Source organism: Saccostrea cucullata, unplaced genomic scaffold, assembly GCF_032062105.1.
Source record: "Saccostrea cucullata isolate Sc308-1 unplaced genomic scaffold, CSIRO_AGI_Scuc_v1 ctg163, whole genome shotgun sequence".
In the NCBI taxonomy this organism is placed as follows: domain Eukaryota; kingdom Metazoa; phylum Mollusca; class Bivalvia; order Ostreida; family Ostreidae; genus Saccostrea; species Saccostrea cuccullata.
In genome coordinates this window covers 65,749-90,717 of record NW_026933609.1, presented here as the reverse complement: position 1 = coordinate 90,717, position 24,969 = coordinate 65,749, and the positions used below count along the sequence as shown (strand labels likewise).

Sequence of the window (24,969 nt, the reverse complement as noted above, 5' to 3'; positions counted from 1 at the left end):
ATTCTGTTGAGTTGAATATGCTAACATGCATCAATTGAAAATGATGTGTTTTTTAAAAGTAATATCTTACTTATGGATACAATTTTCTATAATAATGGTAGTAACATTAATAACATAAAATGAATATATTTATGAATTTAAAATAGAAAATTCATAACGTTTAAATAACTCAAAAGTCTAATTAAAATTTTGCTTGAACCGATTTAAGGACACATTGTTTGACCATTCAAATACACACATGTCTCACCTTCTTTAATTTCATAAGGTCTCGATTCTAAGTATATGTAATACCTTTTTAAAACAGGACCAAAGCAAACGATCTCTTTAAAATGCTATTGTCCACAGCGGATTAAAAATTCAAAAAATGATAAGAAATCAAAACTGACCTAAATACATTAGATTTAAGATCACCATGATCTATAAAATAGGTATTTATGCCACAATGGATTAAGATTAGAAGGGGCAGCTTTCGTTAAGGCCAGGAGAAACGTCAAGACAGCGGGAACAGGTAATTATGAAAAATTAAGTACTCATTTAATCTCATAAATATAAGATTAATACAAATCTTGCTTATGTTTTGTTCCATTTTTTTTTTATAAGCTAACACCTCTGGCCTTCAAATGATTATATTTTCTGAATAATATCTTACACTTATGTAATACTGAATATTTCGCATAACGTAACCTTTATTTTTATTTTAATGATTCTGTTCCTAATAAATTTTGCAATTAGGACTTATATTTTATCTTTCAATAATTATTCGGTTAGAGCAATTGTTAATCAAAAGTTAATTCTGCAAAATTAATTTATAATTTTTGGTAAAACTTGGCAATTCATTTCTTTTAGTTCAAAATATTTTTCTCTGTTAGGATTGTACCGATTTATCAAACAAGGAATTATTTTAAGGTATTAAACATAATTTTTTATTTCTTGTTTTTCATACATGTTAAGTTTTATATTCTTTAAAATTATTTTTAAAAATTAGCCTTCAGAAAAAAACCGGAAATATATATATATATATATATATATATATATATATATATATATATATATATATATATATATATATATATATATATATTTTTTTTTTTTTTTTTTTTTATTGGGGGGGGGGGGGAGGGGGGTATTTCTTATATTTCATTATGCTGGAAGATCAGATAAAAGTCATTCCTTTTGGAAAATGTATATACCTGTACTTATAGAAAAGTATAAATTTGTTCTACAGAATTAGATACATTTAATAATGTTCGGACAGGATAAATCGGAATTTGTTTGGATAAATTAGAAACAAAATAAAAATTATGACAGGTCAGATATCGAGATAAATAAGACATTGTTTAAATGAATTAGCTATTTCGAGGACATTTAATTATTTATTTGGACGGATTATTTGATTTTAAAAAAACCCATCCCAACTCCCGGAAGAAAATCCTATATCAGCATAAGCTTCCTTTTAAAATTAATTGAAAAGTAATTTCCTATTTCTTATCAGATATTGAGCTAGTTTTGTTAATATATTTGGTGATAAGAAATTGTCTTATCTTTCCTTACTTTATAAAAAGGTATTTATTCATGGCAAGTTTAGTTCTTTAATCTTATTTCTTCATGTCTTGTTTTACATGTTTTAGATAACGATGGAGATCTTTGCCTGTGTCGTGGTAGTGATCTCACTCGGAATCTCCGGGGTACTTTCCGGAAGTGGTAAGGAATTTCAGACGCTATCATATCACAGTATATGGCATTAGAGCAAAGATTTTACAATATTTACATTTCCAATGTCTTTGTATGAGATAAAATTACAAATAGTAATAATGTATTTTATTTCTCCATCAATGTACTGGTTCATCGATAGGCGCGGTTAAAAAAAATCATGTGCAGGGTGGGAAAAATAGAGACAAGAAGCGGGGCTTCTAGAACGTTGATTGGCGGAATCAATTCGGCGTTTATGCAAATTACTAGTATCACGCAAGCCAAACAATTGATCACATCATGAAATCGAAAAATAAGAGTTATTCCTTAAACACATCTTTAAAAACGACGACTAGCCGTTGTGTTGAGTTACATACATATATATTTTATTGACAAGATCAAAATAAAACAAAAACAACGAAAAAGAAATTTTAAAAATAAACAAATACATGGCCGAGCTGTAAATTTTGAAATCACGGAGTGACTGTACGTAAATTCAAAACGTAAACATAACAATTCGTAAATTGTTCATTATAATTTAATTTCATAAACAAGAATCATAAATTTCAAGAATATGAACTTACTCTGAATCATTAATTCACAAAATTAATTAAATATGAATACATAATGCACACTGTACTGCCTTTTCTCCCATCTCAATTGGACCACGCCTTTATGAGCATTCTGGATTCTGTAACTTTAAATAAAAAAAAAGAAGAATGGGGGTAAGACATTTCCTCTTGAAATGTTTAGGATGAACAGATTCACACAAGTTTTATTAAACTCATGAGCATGAGTAATGTCCTGTCGAGATTTAAAAAAACTCTAACAGGGCCACGCAGTTTCACAATTGCATCAAGAAGTCTCAGCTACGCAAGTCCATTCTAAAGGAAATCCCCTGTTAATTCGGGCTCGGGGTATCGAATCATCGCCATTCATGAAGCGTTATCTTGCGATTGTTTCGCCGCCATCATTCAAAGATTTACACTTTGATGACATGTTGTTCAATAGAAAAACTAAGTTGCGCACATTAATAAAAATACATCATTTGATGTAAATTCTTCTCTCTCAAATTCCTTTAGACGGTTAACCCATTAATTTATTTACGGAATAATATTTATATTGAAATAAAGAAAAAGGGAAAAAAATAACATGTGCTTCCCTTATATATTTGAAAATTTAAAACTCTCTTTTGTTTTTCTGCAGTTCAGTTCTGCTGTGTCAATGTTACAAATATTTTTAGGGAAAATTTCGGAGCACGACTGCACGACAATCAGTTGTGGTTCTAACCAGTATCTCGATATAACATATGCCCATTACGGGATTCAGTATTGGTGTGATGCTTCTAACGAAGTTGGCGTCCTCGACGGAAGATGTTACGGAAAGCAGTCCTGCGAAATTTGTGCGACTAACAGCTGGTATGGAGACCCGTGTGTTGGAACGTTCAAGTACCTCTGGTACAATTACAACTGTATAAGTAAGTACTGAATTAAACTGTCAAATAAATAGAATTTAACGAACTATTATTATAAATTCAACAAAATATTAGGATAGGTTTAGTACATATGCAAGTATTCAATTTTCATGGAATCTACACTTTGACTATGTATACCAGGTCAAATACTAGTTACACACTAATTAATTAACCAGTTCAGTATTTTTGAAGGTCATGAGTTGGCCAAATTTAAAACTAACATGCGCTTTATTAAATTCTCAGCAAGATTTTTATTTTTTACTATTTCTTGACAAAATTAAAAGCACAATATACTAAATATACTAAAATGTTAAGTGTGACAACACAAGAAAACAAAATTTTAAAAATACTAATCGCTTGATTATATCTGTTATAAATTAAATTGTAATCGACACAAGCCTTGGAATGAGGTATATGATTGGTTTTGTTTTCTTTGTTTATTGTTTAACGCCTCTCTCGAGAATTATTCACTCGTATAGAGACGTCACCACTTCCAATGGTGTTTTGGTTTGTAGAAAAAAAAACCTGATCAGATCAAATTTACGGTTAGTCAAGAAGAAAACTCGAATAATAAACTCCCGGATTTAATTTGACCGGATTCAATTAATTAAAATAACATTATTATATATTATAAAATTCATAGCGAAATTAACAATATGTATGGTTACCTGTTGTAGACAGAGCCGTGAATGGTAACTGGGGAGGATGGGGTAGCTGGGGAAGCTGCACCAGGAGCTGTGCCAGCGGAACAAAGTCACGTTCTCGTTCCTGTAACAACCCAGCGCCATCTGGTGGTGGATCCGATTGTTCCGGTTCTTCTACTTCATCCACTTCCTGTAACACTCACAACTGCCCTGGTGGGTCATATTGATTTTATAAGTATCAACACATTCCTTATCAATATACTGGTAGTTGTAAATTCAAATCTTTTTTTCCAAACAGTGTAAAAATTAACTTTCTAAATTAATACATTTAATAATACAGTTCACGGAGGCTTTACATCATGGTCCTCTTGGGGAAGCTGTACCAAATCTTGCGGCAGTGGAACAAAATCACGATCTCGATCTTGCACGAATCCTTCTCCTGCATACGGTGGCAACAGCTGCAGTGGATCATCTTCCGACTCTACATCCTGCAACACTCACAATTGTCCAAGTCAGTCTTACACACATAAAATGCTATATAAGTTACGGATTATAATAGAATCTTTTGCTTGTACAGATGAATCTCAACATGTTTAAGGTTTTCATATTGACGTATTTTTTTCTATGGAAAATCGTTATGTTTCTGGATCTTGCATTCCAGTACATGGAAACTGGGCAAATTGGCAGAGCTGGGGGTCATGCACAGTGACTTGTGGAGGAGGAACAAAGGTCAGATCTCGCACGTGTACAAACCCTGCTCCTCAGTACGGTGGAAATGACTGCGCTGGTTCCTCTTCCTCATCAACTGATTGTAACACCCACAACTGTCCGAGTATGTATTAGATTTTGATTAAGGCGTCATACATGTATGTCCATTAACACACAGTTATCTGTTCTTTCGACAATTACGTCAACAACATTTAAACTGCAACAAAATACTTCAGTTGCAACAAATAAAATCTTGGAGCAAAAACTGAGTTTTATAAAATAATAGAGATAAGTACAATTTTCCGATATAAAAACTTACAAAACAAATATTTCTTTTTTAATTCCAACAACTTAGAGACACAGAGGACTTAAATTTTAATCATTTTGCAGTTGATGGTCAGTGGGCAGGTTGGGGTAACTGGGGCACCTGTACAGTCACGTGTGGAGGCGGTATCCAGACAAGATCTCGCACCTGTACCGCCCCAGCTCCACAGTATGGAGGTGCAGCCTGTCCAGATTTCTCTTCATCTTCACAAACCTGCAACACTCACAACTGTCCAAGTAAGTTAAATTGATTTTAAAATATTAGTTTGTAGAACATATTTTTTTTCTAATCTTCTTGAATACAAATTAAAAAAAGGAATTTATCAATGATGCTAAGTATGCTTTAAAATGATCACTTAACTTCGCTTATAACGTTGTGTTAATTAAACGTTGAAAAGTTTTGTTACGCTTCAAATACGATTGAAAAATGTCCAAAAAAATTTTTCTGATCAGTTATCCTTGTGACAATGAAATACGTATGATCATATCTTATTACAGTTGACGGAGTTTGGGCAGCTTGGGGTACGTGGGGGACTTGCACAGTCACATGTGGGGGTGGAACACAGACTCGTTCAAGAACCTGCACAAATCCAGCGCCCCAGTATAATGGCGCAGACTGCCCCGGAAGTACCGGATCTTCTCAAGACTGCAACACCCATCACTGCCCAAGTAACCTTCCATTAAAAAAAAATAAATGTTCAATTAATATATCCGATTTCTAAAGAGTGTGACTTAAAAAGTAAAAACATGAATACTCATTTAAGTGTCAAAAAATAAATTCATGGATTTATTTGTTAAACGATTGTTTAGATTTCAAGTTCATCAAATGGAAGTTTAATAAAATACGTATGAAAAGTTTGATAAAAACAGCAATTAATTATATACCTCTATAGTTGATGGCGTTTGGGCTGCATGGGGAAGTTGGGGGACATGCACTGTAACATGTGGAGGAGGTACTCAAGACCGATTCCGTACATGCACCAATCCCTCTCCTCAGTATGGTGGGGCCGATTGTCCAGCGGCCTCTAATAGCACCCAGGATTGTAATACCCAAATATGCATAAGTAAGACTGACTCTCTTTTATTTGAAAAAAATCGTGTTGCTGTACATTCTTGTATAGAACTACAGCTGTTTGACGTTGTATATGTTTTTCTCTAAAACAACAGTTGATGGCGCTTGGGGTGCATGGTCGGACTGGGGTGCTTGCACTAAAACATGCGGGGGTGGCAAACAGTCGCGAAGCAGAAGCTGTGACAACCCAAAACCAGCAAATGGCGGATTGGAGTGCTCCGGGGCGTCTGCTGACTACCAAGACTGTAGTAGTCAAGACTGTCCCACGCCTGCGCCGGGCCAGTACCAACAGGTAACGTATACATATTTTAGAATTCAGGGTTCATCTTTCCATTGAAGTACTGACGTTAACGTCATTCTAACTACTAACATAGAATAATCAAAACTGATTTTTGTTACGATTTTAACAGCTTTGTCCATCCGGTTGGTTTACTTGCAACTCCGGTTCGATGTCGTGTATTCAGAAAGCCTTTCAGTGTGATTGTTCAGCCGATTGTGATGACGGAAGTGACGAGGACGCCACCTACGCAGGGTGTACGAATCTGCTACAGTGTCAGTCAAAAGCTAGTGTTGGTAAGAAAAATTGGACAAACTTGTTCTTTATCAGTTACACGTACATTCGTAAGTAAAATATAATATCCATTCTAATATATTTAAAAAATAATTCATATTAAAAGAAAGAGAAGGGGACGAAGGGGGTAGAGGGTAAAAAAATTGCAAGGCTAAATGTTTCCACGTTAAGTTTATATCTGCTCGAGTAAAACTTTTTACAAGTTTTAGGTCAGACGATACGCTAAACAAATATCTGTTTTGTATATTTTTGTTATGTATGAAAACTTTAATTTTAATATAACAGTTTTTAATCATTTTAAAAAAAAGAAACTCTAAAAAAGTTCACTTTAAAAGATTAAGTTTTTTCCAAAAGGACAAAATATAAACACTAACATCTCCTGTCTTGCACAAACGCATGGTAAGGTACCTCAATTTTTTTGTGAATAAACATATTAAAGTAGCAATTGTTCAATGACAACATTTTGGAAAAAATGATATATTATTGAGGAATGTATTATCTGTCCTTCAATGAGTACAATTCTACCAATTATTCTGTCATTACAGGTAACGTTCTATCCATGGCTGTGCTTTGTGTGACGATTCTCGTTGGCCGATTGATGACCCTTTAAAAACGCAAATGGACATTTCTTTATATCATATGTACTACTTTTCTACTAGTCTACTAGTTTTAGTTGAATCATAACGTTTCTTTGCTTTGATTATGCTAATCTTGTGACATGTATATTGATATAAACGTTATTTCATTTACAACATTGTGTAATAACAGAGGGCTTCCGATACAAGTATTTGCGTATAATATACGCATTGTTCTCAGTAGGATAATTTTACATGTTTGTGTTTGATACAGATATTAAGCCAAAGAGGGACATAAATCAAGTCTTATTTTCATGAATTGACCACATGTTTCGTTAATCTATGCACAAGTACAAGTGTCTGCCTGTTATTTCGGTTTTCCCTTAAACCTGAAATGTTTTCATATCGTATTGTATGCATATCTGCTTAAAGAACCATGTTTCATTTCAAAATTTGTTTTTTTTTCATATTTAAAGGTCAAAACATTTTTAAATTACAAGCAGATTGGATTTCAAGCGCTTTTTTTTAATCAACATTGAATTATGAGATATAGTTAAAATAAGTGTACAGTCGACATTCCAACAATATAATTGTATTTTCTTTTTTACAATAAGACATGCAATTCAAATATGTTAAGTTTTTTTATTTTAAGATCCGAAAAAGAAAGCCTTAGGGTAAAGGATCCTGTACCAAAAAGCTTAATTAAGCCAGGCCCTGGAACATGTAATACCTGATATCAAACATAGGTGTTTTTTTATTACAAAATTTGCCCGATGTATCATATTTTACTCGTTACTTACTAGTAATTGACTACCATCTTTTTTTTTTTTTTTTTTTTGTTTATTTATATTTTTTCTCATAATAAACAAAGAGATAGATGAACATATTTACATTTATGCCTTACACACAAACACACTCACCCTTTCACACTATCCACTATCCATCTATAGATAATATTTAAAAAGAGAGATAAAAAAAAGATAATAAATGTAAATTCAATTCGTCACTATTTCCTCCAACGCCTTATAACATTGTGCATAAATTATCTGAATTATACATATATTCTTTTATCAATATGCGGATAAAAAAGAAAAAAAAAAAAAAAAAGACAGTAACAATAGTGAATGCCATCCCTGTCACTCCTCAAAAACAGGTTTCCATGTAGACCATATAGAATTAAAATACACAATTTTATTCTTTTGGATTGAAACAAATTTTTCAACATTATATTTGATTTTTAGATGACATAAGAGTGCACTGAGATTTGGCATTTTCTTCTGCATCAAACAAGTAAAGATATATTGTTTAGTGTATAATATAATAAAATTCACAGCTCTATTATTTTTTGACAAAGGAATCTCTCCTAATATAACATTATTAATGTTAAATCCGACCCTTTTTGAAGTAGCTCTATATATATGTTGGCTAAGACTACTCCACAATGCCAAAATATTATTACAAAATAAAAATACATGTTGGATTGTTTCACTTTCATTCTTACAAAAGGTACACAAATCAGTAGTTTTGATATTAATCTTTTTAAGATAGTAACCTACAGGAAGAATCCTATGCAGTATTCTAAACTGCAGCCATTGAACAGCTGTATCACTTGTTACTTTAAAACAAACTTTAAAAACATCATGTATTTCAAAATTACACTGCCCATAGATACTCAAAATGGAAATCCATTTTGATATAGATGTAGGTTTAACATTATTTGTGTTTAATATGGAGTAAATTGGCTTAGTGCATTTTTCTGACTGTAACAACAATTCATAATAAAAGGGCATAAGTGTATTGTAAGATTTTGTGAATAAGTGGTTGTCAATAGACATACATTTCAAATATTTTGATACTGCAGTAAGAACACTATTATATTGCATAATCTGCTTATTTGTATCTGTTTGTGAGAGGCAAAATCTTTTTTGTAAAGAATCAAAGCATAAAAATTTTCCTTCGCTATCTAAAAAATCTCCTATTACTCTGATACCCTTCTCATACCAATTTTTGATAAAAACAGACCGTTTGCCAACCAAGATATTAGAATTGTACACAGTGACTTGTGGAGGAGGAACACACCGGGATATTTAAAAAATTACTTTTTACATGTTTACAATTATTTAAAACTTCATGACTTCCAGCCATGATTTTAATACATCTTGCCAGAAAAAATTGTTTTTAGGAAGTAAATGCTCTGAAATAAACAGATCCCCAAAATGAAATAACTTCTCAATAACATCTTTTCCATTTAATGCAAATAAGAAATCCATCCATGGCTTTTGTTTTTGAGTTAACCTTTTCATCCAAGAAGATTTTAAAGCCATTATAAAATTGTCTAAGTTGACCATTTTTAAACCTCCAGAAAGATAGTCTGTGTGACAAGGGAAATCTTATCCGATTTGGACTTCCATATAAATTCAAAAATATCTTTTTGCAAATCAACTAGAAACTGTTTTCTAGGAGATGGCAAAGAAATAAATAAATGATTAAGCTTAGGTAGGATAAGCGTCTTAACAACAGTTATGCGACCAATTGGAGTTAGGATTCTTCGCTTCCATTGTTTAATCAAAGCTCTTATTTTAGGTAGTTGTAAGTCATAATTAATATCAACAGTTTCTTTAAGATGAACTGAGAACTGAATTCCTAGTAAGTTGAAAGTTGTAGTTCCCCATTCTAGTTTCCACCTTGTGTGATGGAAAACTTCTTTTGAATACTTTTTTGATCCAATCCACACTATTTTAGTTTTTGATATGTTAATTTTCAATCCTGAAAGTTTTGAATAAAAATCAATGGTATCAAGAGCAGCAAAAAGGGATTTTTGTGAACCATCTAAAGCAAGAAACATCAGCATACTGAGATAATTTATGTTCTTTATTTCTACCACAATACCTTTAATGTCCTTATTCTGTTTAATTAGAATTGCCAGAATTTCTGCACATAGAATAAATAAATATGGAGAAACAGGGTCACCTTGTCTGCAACCTCTTTGTATATCAAACTGATCAGATAAAAATCCACTTTGTAAAATAGAAGCTTTAAAATTAAAATTTAGAATCTTGACCCAATTTATAATCTTTGAACCAAAACCAAAATACTTCAAAACTTTATATGTAAATGTCCATGAAATTGAATCAAAGGCTTTTTCGAAGTCAATCAAAACTAATAGACCTGGGATGCTTTTGGAATCTGTGTAGTGGATTAAGTCATACATGAATCTTGTATTTTCACCTATATACCTCCCTTTCATAAATCCTGATTGAGTATCTGATATTAAATAATCTAGTGTTGTTTTAATTCTTTGTGCGAGACATCCTGATATTATTTTATATAAAACATTTAGAAGTGTTATTGGGCCCAATTTTTTAGAAACTGTCTAGGTTTATCACCTTTTGGAATACAAAATTATACCTAATCTTTGTGATATATCTCGTTATTGATAAAAATACATTTAATTGCCTTAAGTAAATAAGCCTTTAAATCATTCCAAAAGAATTTAAAAAATTCAACCGTGTAACCATCACTACCTGGAGATTTGTTATTTTTCATATTTTTAAGCACTTCTGCTACTTCCTTTTCATTAATATCACACTCAAGTTTCTCAGATGCATGCTTATCTAACTTTGGGACATCTTGTCCTTGAATAATTTCTTCTAAATTAATATCTAAGAGCTCAGAATCTGAACTTGTATATAAATGCTTATAGAATAATTTCACATGATTTAAGATCTCTGCCTGATTATATATTGTACCCTCACTCTCTACTTCTACCTTTTTAATAGTTTTATTTAAAAAATTCCTGGCTTCTAAATTACAAAAATACTTTGTCGGTTTTTCCCCTTCTTCAATCCATCGAGCTCGTGATCTTATGATATGCCCCTGCAATTTTTCTTTTCTCAAATTTTCAAGACTCAGCTTTTTTTCTTCTAAAAGTTCAAAATTAATTTCTGTCATTGTTTCTAAATGTTCAATTTCCTCTAGTAATAATTTTTCTGAATTTTGTCTTTCTTTTTTTCTGAAAGATGAACAAGAAATGATGGCCCCTCGAATTTCCATCAAAAGAACTTCAAAAAACAGACTGTCATCAATTTGAACATTACATTGATTACCGTCATTATTTGGAACATGTAAATATTGGGCAACTACCTTTTCTATAGTTTCTTTTACTTTTCCAACATATGTTTTATCTGTTAATAAGCTGTTATTGAATTTCCATAGACCTCGCCCTCTTTCAAAAGAATTAAATTTTAATTCCATTATAACTGAAGAATGGTCAGACCTGTAACCAGGTTTAATAGCAAAGTTTTCAACCAAATTTGAAAGACTTTCTGAAATAAGAATATAGTCAAGGCGACCTTGTTTTAATGGATTTTTTTTCAACCAGGTATATATTTTTTTGTCTGGGTTTAAAATTCTATAGTAGTCAATTAACTGAATATCTTCCATAACCTCTAATAGTTTCTCACGTGCTTTTGGGTTACTGACACTACGATAATTGAAAGTATCTAAAGAAGGGTTTAAAGCAAGATTAAAGTCACCACAAAGTAACAGATATTCATTATCAAATTCAAGAAAAGTTTCTCTAACTATATCATAAAATTCTGGATTATCAGAATTAGGACCATATATGTTTATGATAGTAGTTCTATTATCTTCAATTGTAATGTCTAATGCCAGCATATTCCCACTATTATCCCGTTTTATACTGTGTATTTTAAATTCAAAATTATTATTAAACATTATAGCAACCCCTCTTGCATTAGATTTAAAAGAATTAAATATACATTTGAAACCCCACTGTGCTTCAACATATGGTTCAATTTCTGTAGTAAAATGAGTATCTTGCAGACATATAATTGAATATCCTTTTTTTCTGTAAAAATTTAAAACATCTAGTCGTTTTGATGGTTTTGCAAGGCCCTGACAGTTCACTGTAACAACTTTTATATTATCTGACATTGAATCTGATACAAAATAAAAGGATAATACTTAAAAAAGAAACGGGTGTCGAAAAGTAGTATATGGTTTTGGAGAAATAAGCAACAAAACAAAAGAAATGTGGATAATCTTCACACACATACCATGTCACACACTTTCGCATTCTCTCGCTTCAATCAATCCCGATCACAAAGTTTTGCTTCCCGATCCCATCTTAAAAGTTCTTGGAAGTTTTTCGTGCTCCAGCTGTTTATGCATAAATCGTGCTATTTGTGTTTAAGTTTGTCAGACACACTGTCCAGGATGTCAAATCGGTGTCTGTCTCCATCGTAATCCAACGCAAACACTTTGCCATTAAAGTACCAGGCACTTTCAATACGCTCGTCCTCGTTCAAGTCTTTTATAAGTTTGGCGTTCATAGGAGTTACGTGATCGTGCATCACAAAGCGCTTCTTCAACTCCGCATTTGAGCGATTCTTTATGACCATCACTTTCGTCTCGGTATTCCTGAATTTGGCGATGACTGGCCGTGGTCCGACATTACCACCCGATCCTGGGACTCTGTGTATGGCCAGTATATCTGTTGGTTGTAGATCAACGTTAACTGTCTCCTTCAAGTTTGCACAGAGATCTGCACGCAGATTTTCGTTTTTTTGCTCATTCCATTTGGTGAACTTAATATTGTCCTTTTGCGAATACTGCTGATTGCTGTTTGCTAAAGTAACTGCTGTTTCAGTCAAATATTGATAGCATTTCAAATGTTCTTTTAGGGCCCTGAGTTCTTTTGCTTGCTCGTGAAACTTTTCTTTCAGTGTTTCAAACTCTAAATTAAACCCCTCTGAGATATCTTTAGTCTGATCTTGAAACTCCTTTGTTTTTCTGTCTATCTTTTCCCCGAATTCTTTCTTTACCTGCTCCGTCACGCTCTGTTTAACTTCAGGTATGAGTGACTCTTTGACTTCAGCGAGGATTTCATTTTTTAGTTCACCCTTTAATTCGGTAACGATTGAAGTAACCATTCCTTTTACATCATCTTTACTGACCATTATTCGCCTTATATCCGATATGCCTTCTTGTATAAGACTGAGCTCACCCAATGCACTATTGACACCACTTGTTGACTCGTAATCAGAACTGCTACTTCTTTGTTTTTTTGCGGCATTTTTTCCTGACACCACCGTATTTTTAATTGAAGCAGGAATTGACTGGAGGTTCAATTGCACCAACTTTCTGTCTGGAGTATTCTTGTCACCCTTAGCCTTTTTATCGATTCCCCCACTCTCTGATTTTTTACCATCTTTCTGCGTTGTAATTGTTGACATTGTTGACATTGTGAGTAGCTACTCACGGTACATAAGGTGTTGGAAAAATCACTGTTTCTTCACAACAAAAGTTTACAAATTTCAATTTAAGTTACTTGTACTTGTTATTAAACAAGCTGGACAGTTTTGAACTGTTTTAAAGATCTCACACGATAAAAAGGACAGAATAAAGAGGAAAAACAGCGGAGCTGGAAAAAAACACTTACGCATTGACCACCATCTTTATAATAATCTTATTATAATAATCTTTTACATGTAAATTTTGCTAAGAAAAAATTGATTTATATTGTTTTTAAAGAATATTTTAAACTGGCTAAATTTCTCTCTTTAACTACTAAATAAATACTATTTAACTGAATTATTTTGTTGCTTTTCCTTACTTTTCTTGAATGCCTGAAATTTCAATTGAAAATAGTTCAACAGTACAATGTAACACAATCAAGACTAATTGTACATTCAGAAAAAAATATTAGCTTATCAAATTTAAATCAAAAGTTGATCTTGAATACTGCAAAACACACTGTGTATTTATGACTAAGTAGAATGGAAAACACATTCAATACACAAGGACAGGAAACTAAGTTTAAAATAACTAGAACAATATAGGAGCAGACCAAACACGGACCTCCAAAATATCGGAGATGGTATCAGGTGCCATGAAGGAGTGAGCGTCCACTGCCGACCGGTCAAACACGCCCTGTGCTCCTTGTCAATTCAGTGAATAAATAATGGACTAACAATTAGTATGAAAAACGTCAGACTGCATTTGACTCAATGATAAAATTTTTTTGCTGACAAGGTCATTGTATCGACCATAGAACTTACGAAATTGTGACTTTAAACGAGACTTCTGACATTCTTGTTTCATCATCTTGTTTGTCAATAATTTACCTCATTTTAGAAATTGATCATACGTTAGAGTACAGTTCTACAGAGACTTCCAAGTATTCCATTCCGAGGTATCTGGTTTTATCCTACTACTATAGCCACAGCCGGAAACTTGTATATCCCATAAAGGTTTTGACACATTTCTTGTATCTAGGTAATTTTCGAGGAATAATTGAGTGGTTTACAATAAAAAGAGGCTCGACAAGAGACGTCTGAAATGATTTAATTGTCAAGAAAAAAAAGTCTATAGAAGCGACGTACCATGTCTTTATAGTAGGTTAATGATTAATGTATTAACAAAATTTGGAGTCTGAAATTCGGAGTTTGGGGGGTTTCCTGAAATTGAGTTTGGTACTTTGTGGTAAAAATAAGTATGGGATGCCCCGTATACGTAACACATGCCTGTGAGTTTGCACTAGGATGTCATATTTCACGGTTGTATTCCTTGTAAGAAGACCTCCTTTGGATACCAACAATTTTGACATTCACCTTAGAATTTGACCCATGTTTTATACCTTCAACCTTGGTCATTACTTTTGACATGAGCACTAGGGCTATCATATTTCAGAGACATATTCTTTGTAACAAAGCCTTCCTTTGTATAGAACCATTTTTGACAAACCTTTCGACCTTGACCTTAAGAGTTTTACCCCCTTTTTGAAATCTTTAACCTTGTTTATAATTTTTGAACAGTTTGCAATAGGGCTTTTATATAATATTTCTCAGATACAGATGAATTCCTTGTGACAAGACCTCCATTTAAATAACAACGATATGGACCCGGACATTGAAGATTGACTTCCATTTGAGAAAAACTTCAACCCTCGCCAAAAGCTGCTATACGGAGGCATCAGTGTTCCGCAAACACATCCTGTTCTTAATGAAATTACAATGCACTCAAATAATTATTACTGTTATCAATGTATTTTACTTATTTATGAAATCAAAAAAGTCACTTTTACAAGCAACATTACAATTTAATTAATAATAAATGATTTTTTTTAAATGCGTATTTTAATGATGAATGTTTAAGTTCCTCTTTTTACAGGGGTCCTAAAGGATATTTTTTTACTCTATGTGGGCCAAAATGTGAATGTGTGGACAAATTTCTTTTTATACTACACGTCACATAATGAGACAGTATTTTAAACCTTAGAACAAAATATCAATTGAAAACAATTTTAATTTGAGAAGAAAATTTTAATTGGCGTATTTTTTATACTAGTCTACCATAAAATGATACTGTAACAAAGTATTTAATTTTTACATCGAAATTTTACGTTTCCATTAGTATGCGATTTTAAGAACATCCCACATTATGCTGTATCACTTACTTACATTTCATTCAACGTCATTTTAAAGTGTCCGAATATCATTCTTCATTTAATGTTTGTACCATTCAATATAAAATGGACTTTTGTTACATATTCTTTAACCTTTTCGTATTCTTCGCAACACGTAATAAAAGAACGGCTACAGCTTCTTCATTAACACACCAAAAACGTTCTAATAAGCTTCAATATCACATGTTCTTTTTTTCTAAATTAATGATGACTGTGCATAAGATACATGTATTGCCAAATGAAAAAATAGAATCTACCTTTTTACATACATTCAGGCAAAAAGAGGTCAATAAAGTCAAACTTGGAACACGCAAACGTTCCAGTTAGTTGGGAAAAAAAATATTACGACTTTGGAGTAATAAAACCTTTGGCACTAATAACTTCCAATCTGACCCAAATCCGTATCCACTTTTATGTTTTAATCTCTTAATTCCGATTTTAATCATTGAATTAAAGAGGGAAAGTTAATATTCCAATAACCTGTTAAGGACGCAGGAAGGTAAAATTATAAAATTATTGTGATATTCTAAATCTTTCTTAAAATTTACAATCTTAATTTTTCAACTTTCTCGAGTTGTAAGGTTTCGAAATTTAAAATTATTTCCAAACCTGGTCTATGTTTTGACTTTTAAGAATTATTTTTTATTTCATGATCTACTGCTAAGTACACATGAATTGATTTTAAAATTAATGATAAATTACCTCTTTTTGAATAGCAAATCGTACAAGATATTAAATGAAAAATTTTTCATTATGAACAGTAGAAAGTTTAAAGTATATTGTTTGACATTCAGGCATTAACATAAACGTTTTCGTTCATACATACATGTATTTCCTTTAACCTCTACCAAATTATATGTCGATACTTATAAAAAGCTAGTAAAATGAAAAAGACAAAGGGGGCCGTTACCTTCATTTTATATGATTTATTTTTAAAAAAAGTTTACAAAAAAAAATAAATAAATAAATAATTCAAATTTTTATGAAGTATATGGTTTAATTATAATACCTTACAGTATATATATTATGCGTTAAAAAATATTTTTTAAAACCATACATTTTCCTCATTAATTTTGTTACAGCTTTATTGAAATGAATTATCCTGAGACAATCTTTTTAATTTTTTTTTTATTATATGTACCCCAACGCACATTTTTAAGGTTTTCAAGTTGATTTTCTTTTATATTATTTAACATTGATAAATGTCACATATTGTAATAAGTAATAAAACAATGTTATTAAAAACAGAACAGGTGGACAATTAAAAAAAAACTACCGATGTAAAAACATTTATTTTTAAAAGAGTGTCTTTAAAAAATAATTAACCTAAAATAAATAATCTTTAAAAACAAAATCAGACAATCTGTAAATATTTGATCTATATAAATATATATATATAAGAAGAAAATCGGAGGGGGAGAATCGGAAAGGAGCGAATGGAATTGATCGGTCGGGGTATATCAAACATTTTTTTTATATTACCGTATACATGTAAGTGGAAATTTTAGCGAGACGCAAATTTAGCGATTTGACCTTAAAATTGGGTATTAATTTCTAGCGAGAAGTAATATTAGCGATTTTGAAATGCTCACTTAAAAAAGTTATTACAACTTAAATACAATTAATTTTTAGCGATATTCAATTTTAGCGATCTCGGCACCCTCGCTAATAATGCCAAAATTAAATCCTCGCTAAAAATTATTACGTATTATTGGTCTTGAATACTTTACAGATGAGGATGCAGTTCTTTGCCTATATTACGGTAGTGATTTCATTTGGACTTTCTGTTGTGAATGCAGGCAGTGGTAAGATTTGAATGAAATTGCTTCTTTAAACAATTATTTCAAGGCGTTGCTTTACAATGTTTTTTTTATTTAAATAAAAAGCTTCAATAACGAGATATACATATTTTAGTTAAGTGGAACGATGTTTGATATCGGGTAAAAAAAAATAAAACCTTGATTTAATACTCAGTCTAATCTTGCCAAGTTGAACGTATATTTTTATTATTTTTCATCACACAGGGCATATTGGGGAACACGATTGTTACACAATTAACTGTGGCAGTAACGCCTACATCGACATTACCTACGCCCATTACGGGATCCGTTACTGGTGTGACGCTCCGAACGAGGTAGGGGTACTGGATGGCAGATGCTATGGAAAGAGCTCGTGTTCCGTGTGTGCTACTAACAGCTGGTTTGGCGATCCCTGTGTTGGCACTTACAAATACATGTGGTTTAACTGGAATTGCGTTTGTAAGTTAGGAGCAGGGATTGAAATAATAAACCTATCTATCCTTTAGTAAAAGATTTTGAAAATACACTTATATTGTACATGTCATTTCTTCTATGTAATAGCTCGTCGTGTAAACGGAAACTGGGGAGGATGGGGTGGATGGGGAGGCTGTAATAGGAATTGTGGTGGCGGAACTAGGTCACGGTCTCGTTCCTGTAACAACCCAGCGCCATCTGGTGGTGGATCCTCATGTCCTGGTTCTTCGTCATCATCTTCTTCTTGTAACACGCACAACTGTCCTCGTAAGTAGCTTTAAATTCACTTATTATAATCACCCTGCAGAAAGCTCGGGTATGTTTGCAGGTTCTAAATAGTTATACCATTGCACTTCCTATTTATGATGAAATGGTTGCATAACAACTTTTTTCACGCAAAAAGTTTAGATACTAGATAACCAATTTTTATAGAATTATAGCCACCATTTTTATGTAATTTCATTGTTGCTATTTTCTTCAATCAGTATCACTATTATGTTGGCAGGTCACGGTGCTTGGAGTGGTTGGGGTTCGTGGGGATCCTGTACTAGATCCTGCGCTAGTGGTACTAAGACTCGAACCCGGTCGTGCACGAATCCAAGCCCCGCTTACGGTGGAAATAATTGTGCAGGATCTTCGTCTCATTCTGTTTCCTGTAACACCCATAACTGTCCAAGTAAGTATTTTTTGTATTCAATTTATAAACTTAAGACGAAAATTTTTTAATTAAGTATGAATAAAAACTTTGGCCAAATCTTTAGGCTTAATCTTCTGTAGAAAATGCTTGAGTTTGTAAACAATCATTTTCCAATGATAGTAAAACATCAACACATGCAAAGCCAAAATTTTGATAATATACCTCCGACTGTATGGACGGCAGAGGAACAAACCTACGTTATTTTCGTATAACAATTGAAGTAATGTAAATCTTTAACCTGACAGGACACGGTGGTTGGAGTGGATGGGGATCTTGGGGATCCTGTACCAAATCATGCGCCAGTGGAACTAAAACTCGAACCCGATCGTGCTCGAATCCGAGCCCTGCCTGGGGTGGAAACAACTGTGCTGGATCCTCGTCTCATACCGTTGCTTGTAATACTCACCACTGTCCAAGTACGTGTTCAGAAGGCTGAAATTTCTACCATCATTCTTAACAATGCCAAGTTTATTTGCAAGACTAATAATTCTCATTTTACATTCAGTTCACGGGGGTTATACTTCATGGAGTGGATGGGGTTCCTGTAGCAAAACATGTGCTGGAGGAACTAAAATCCGAACCCGTACCTGTACGAATCCGACTCCACAGTATGGTGGCAACAGCTGCTCTGGAGCAGCTTCTAATTCAGCGGATTGCAACACTCATCACTGCCCCAGTAAGTCTTCCAAGTTATTTTCAAGATTTGCTTTACGTGTCTATCTTAAAGTCAAATAAATCATTAAAAGAGTAACGAGAAATATGGAGATAACAAAAAACATCAAACTTAAAAGTGAATTTAAACGATACAAGTATACGGAGCAAAGCAAACACGGTCCTCAACTAGAAGCGGGATCAGGTATCATGGAGGAGTGAACATCACCTGTTGACCAGCCACGTGCTCCTTGTCAAGATCGGAAAAACGGAAAAACCCGTAGACAATCCAGTCTATAAATAATGGTCTTACAGTTTATATATAAGCCAGCATTTGACTTCATGACACATTGTTTTTGCTGACAACGTCAATGTATTGATTATTAATTGTTTTACGAAACTTAACTTTTAACAAGACTATTGATATCCTTTTTCCAGAAAATAAAATCTTTTAGTAAGAAAAGGGATAAGAGAATAAAAGTAAAACAATCATTTCAGTACACGGTAACTGGGCAGCTTGGGCTTCTTGGGGATCTTGCACTGTCACATGTGGAGGTGGAACAAAAGTGAGATCTCGAACATGCACGAATCCTGCCCCAAAGTATCTTGGAAATGACTGTGTCGGATCTTCCTCTTCTTCAACATCGTGTAATACTCACCATTGTCCAAGTGAGTATTAATTTACCGTTAAATTGAAATTTTTTCGAAATAAATTAAAAACGATCCTCATTGACAACATGATACATTTATAACTGTAATATCTTTTGTGTGTCCAGTTGATGGAAAATGGGCTTCATGGGGCAACTGGGGAACCTGCACGGTAACATGTGGTGGCGGAATACAGTCAAGGTCACGCAGCTGCTCCGCCCCAGCACCACAGTATGGAGGTGCAGCATGTCCAGACTTCTCTTCATCTTCACAGACCTGCAACACTCATAACTGTCCAAGTAGGTTTCAATTTAATTAAAACATGTGCGAAGCTCCATTTGATAATTAACCTATTATTTTACTCTATACATACTAGTATAACAGTCGATCGTACTATACATACAACACTCGATTGTATTTATTTTAGTTGATGGATCATGGGCAAGTTGGGGATCTTGGGGTACATGCACGGTTACTTGTGGAGGAGGAAGTCAAACACGGTCTCGATCTTGCACAAATCCAGCACCACAATATGGAGGCGCTGCATGTCCAGGGAGTACCGGTTCATCCCAGTCCTGTAACACACAGAATTGTCCAAGTAATGACATTTATGTTGCTTTCTGTTACATAAATTTTACTCTCTTGATATGTTTTAGAAATTCTGATTATGTTTTATGTTTAAATTATTTACTTTTATCAGTTGACGGTAGTTGGGCGTCATGGGGAAGCTGGGGTACTTGTACGGTTACTTGTGGTGGAGGTACACAGGATCGCACGCGCACATGCACAAATCCGTCTCCTCAGTACGGTGGAGCTAGCTGCCCAGGAGCTCAATCAAGCACCCAAACTTGCAACACGCAAGTCTGTATAAGTATGTTATGATGAGAAAAATGCATAATTATCATTAATTACGTGGTTTTACATTTTGTATTTAGTAGGGCATATGTATACGATGAGCAAATTGAAATTGATCCTTTTATATTCGCAGTTGATGGGGCTTGGGGGAGTTGGCAACAATGGGGATCCTGTTCCAAAACCTGTGCAGGTGGTAAACGATCGCGATCAAGAATTTGCGACAATCCAAAACCAGCAAATGGAGGTTTGGAGTGTTCAGGATCATCCGGTGACTTTGATGACTGTAACACACAAGACTGTCCCACTGTGGCCCCTGGCACTTATCAACAGGTACATTTAGTTTCGTAATCCTTTTTTAATATTAAGCTTAAAGCCTGAATCTATTATCAAATTCACACGACGCTTTGGTGCATTTTTATCATTTCAACAACAAAAATTATCTTTGTAAGAAATTTATTTTTAAGATAGAACCTATGTCGAAAAAGTCTTGTCACTAGATTTTCAAACTTTTCAAAAATAATAAATTAGTACTTGCTTATCAATCAGTTAAAAGCTCATGATATGTATGTTTCCTTGTTTCAAAATCTAGTACAGCCTGTGAAACTTGGTATGGTAATTACATACTGCGACTACACATTTTCAGTTATTTTTAGGGGTACTTGTCAAGAAGAGAATATGAAAAATCACAAAAATTTCTCTTCAAACACCGTTATTTATAGACTTTATTAACTGAACAATAATAAGCAATATTTCTCAAGAATAATTTCTTTTTTATTCAATTGACATAAAAGATAAGTCCACATTTAAAAGAAAGGCAAATGATTTGATTTCTATTTTTTAAGTCAATTTTCCACCTTACATTTGTTAATATTTTTTTAGAAGTCTTTGTCACAATGTTTTCAATCTTTAATATGATGAAAAATATACCCAAATAATTACAAAAAGTGATTAAAATATATACCTTTCGACTCTAACTAATGAGAGATAGGCTATTTACCGATGCTTATATTCTTGATTTTTTTTGCACTTACACAGGGTTTAATTATTAAATGACTGTTTGGGGTTACTTTTAGTTAAAAATGTTTATCAAAAATTGTACTTTTGATTTAAAAAGATCATATTTAATAGAAAAAATGTAATCAAACACCAAGAATATGAATAGTAACAAATAATTATGAAAAGGAATGCACATCATTTCACTATATATATCATAAAAATGTACACACAATCTACAACACGTACATCTCTGACTTGATATTACATTGTAATTTCATTACACAAAATGGTTACATACCATTCAATTATGTAAGTTGTATACATTGTAATTTCATTACACAAGGTAGTCTTGGATTTGTCAACTTAATTCAGCTGCTTGTCAAGGGGTGGGGGGGGGGGTTGTCCCCATACCAAACCAGGTTATTAAGAAATAATTTGCGTTCCTTTTTGGAAATCAACCAATGAGAGACTAAAATACAAACAAAATTAAATTATGTTGATTTTTTTCATTAAGCTTTGTCCATCTGGATACTTCACCTGTCAATCAGGTTCAATGACATGCATCCAAAGAGTATTCCAATGTGACTGTTCGTCCGACTGCGATGACGGAAGTGACGAAGACGCCACCTATGCCGGATGTACAAATGTCGAGGAATGTCTGGCTAAGGGCAGCGCAGGTATGTGTCACCATCAAGCACGAAGCATTGGGGGAGGGGGGTGCTTCTTCTCCAACCATTTCCAGATATCACTTTATACAATATAAGCTGATTTATTTTCTCTTGGTGTCTCTCCTCCCTTCAAAAACGATGCTATCTCTATGTTTGCTTGAAATTACTGATAAGAAATGCTTGCAGTCGATACACTATACAGGGGTCATATCGGTGCTACATATATTGTACAGATGTAATCGTCGTAAAATTCATAAACATGTTTATGCATTTTTTAATTTTTTTAAGCATAATAAAAAAAATTCAAATTGTTTTCTTTTATTTTCAGCCAACATTGTGGCCTCTGCACTGCTTCTCCTGGTCAGCACTGCCCTAGCTATTGGTTTCACCGTGTAAAAGCCAGGAAAACGATAGAAAAAAAACTTTAAAATTATGCTTTGCTTATTGAAATTTTATTCGAATGGGTACTCAGGAATCATTATTATAACTTATTGTAATAAAATTGTTTTGATATAATGATTTCTAGTTCATTTAGTTTTCTTTATGTAAATAACAAATACTGCACGCACATTAACGGTCGTAAATTTTAATGTATACATGTACGTGTAACTGATTTCGTCTATTCGAAGCACAGGCACTTGACGTTACTTTTTTTCTTTTAATAAAAAATATACCCCCTACACGTTTATTATTAGGTAGGGGATGTATTTTTATTAAAAGGAAAAAAAAGTGACGTCACGTGCCTGTGATTTCAATAATAAGGTACGGACAATGAATAAAGAGAGAATAATTCATGTGCATGAAACTGATGTGCACTGTAAAAATATAAAGTACATAATCAAAGCAATTTATGATGATAAGCACATAGATAAGTATATATTTTTTACTGTTTATATACATTGGAATTTCTATTCCGTCCGACTGGACGTACTTGTAACATGGTGTCCCGAGCATGCGAGAAATTGACACAACACCCATTGCAAGTTTTCTGCTGGGCATTGTACCCTATTCGTTTTTGGCACACAATCATGATTTATTTGGATTTTAATAACAAGCTTAACTACTTAGAGGTAAAAGTAGACCATATATACTCATGATTAAATCCATCGGCAAATCTGTCGTGTAATGGTCTATACGAGTTATTTCATCTTATGACCTTAGAAAAATTTATTTTCCTTTCATATCAAATACTAGGTCTTTTTCATAACACTCGAAGAAATCCTGTACTAACCTACATTTTAAATTGTATATTGGTGTTCAATGCCTTACAAATAGGAGATAAATTCTTTGTGTAAAGATTATATATTTCAATATTGATATGAATGCAATTCAAAGTTTTAATTAATTGTACATGTACAACTGTGTTTGAAATGATATAAAGGACAAGGTAGAGTAACGGCCGAATCTGCCCCCTTATTTGATGTAAAAATCAGAACACTGGTAAAATTGTGATAGTTTGTAGTTAAGAACGTAAGGTTCATTGATATTCTGATAAGAAAGATAACTCTACATGACAAAAATTGTGATAGTTTGTAGTTAAGAACTTAAGGTTCATTGATACTCTGATAAGAAAGATAACTCTTAATGACATATTTATTTATTACAATGTATTCTTTATAGATTTGCCAAGTTGAAGTGTCTTTTTTGTCCAATTTTGCCCCACAAGCTATGCTATAATTGTTTGTATTTTACTTATAAAATTCGTTTCTTTTGGAAATCATTAAGGTTCAAGCAACATTTTATATGATTGAGCAGAGGATTTATGAACCTTTAAATGATGCTTGCTTTAAAGGGACATGAACACAGTTTTAGCTAAAATTTCAAAATTTATTTTTCCATTTTTAAAGATATATAACTAGGGTCTTTCTAATGATCATCAAAAATTTGAACGCCAGTTGTTCAGATACAAGACGGATTTAGAGCTCCAAACCTTTGTTATGTAAAGAAGGCTAGTGTCATGTTTTTGTTTACACAGGTTAATATACTAATAGATGTTCGTTCCACGTAGATAATTTCAAAAAGTTAATTTTAAATACGATTCGACACTTACCATTGATTTGCTTCATTTTGTTATAAATATGATATTTTCTATATGTAAACAAAAACAAGGCACGAGCCTTGTTTACATTATGAAGAACTTTAAGTTTTGTATCTTGTTTGTTAATCAACAAAGGATGTTCAAATTTTTGCTAATCAACAGATGATGCTTTAGGTGGGAATTGTAAACATTAAAATGGGTTTTAAAAAAATCAGTTGAAACTGTCCAGGCCCCTTTAAAACCAGCACTTAATTGGATTCAAGACTGACATGGAATCCACAAGAGGGTGCTTAAGATGAACATTTTCCCGAATTTCCTCATTCCTGTGGTATTTCATTATATTTGAGATACTTTTCTCTTCGGAAAACAGATCACAAGCTTGCCTGTCTGATATTTTTACACATAAACTGCATTTGATACTAGTGTATAAAATATATAAATTTGGTTGATAGGCATGCTTGTGCTCTTTGTTTTTCGAAATAAAATGTGCTGTAAAATCGATGAAAATTTGCATAAAAATGAGAGAATTCGAAAATCGACCTTCATTTCGACCTCTCTGTGTATTCCAAAACTTAGAACCAATACTCATTTTGTGACA

At 32.9% G+C, this 24,969-nt stretch overlaps 1 protein-coding gene across 1 annotated transcript; it reads left to right on the top strand.

The window, feature by feature from the left end:
• The first annotated feature begins 256 nt into the window (after positions 1-256).
• On the top strand, positions 257-22,741 carry LOC134238733 (SCO-spondin-like). The gene is made up of 25 exons (XM_062720857.1): positions 257-508; positions 1,629-1,701; positions 2,933-3,166; positions 3,841-4,020; positions 4,148-4,318; positions 4,469-4,639; positions 4,906-5,076; positions 5,338-5,508; positions 5,733-5,903; positions 6,007-6,203; positions 6,322-6,484; positions 7,028-7,068; positions 17,278-17,350; positions 17,570-17,803; positions 17,906-18,085; positions 18,324-18,494; positions 18,761-18,931; positions 19,021-19,191; positions 19,665-19,835; positions 19,943-20,113; positions 20,242-20,412; positions 20,515-20,685; positions 20,803-20,999; positions 22,180-22,342; positions 22,662-22,741. The coding sequence occupies exons 2-25, from the start codon at positions 1,635-1,637 to the stop codon at positions 22,727-22,729; spliced, it is 3,849 nt and encodes a 1,282-aa protein (XP_062576841.1). The 5' UTR covers positions 257-508; positions 1,629-1,634; the 3' UTR covers positions 22,730-22,741.
• Positions 22,742-24,969: the final 2,228 nt, after the last annotated feature.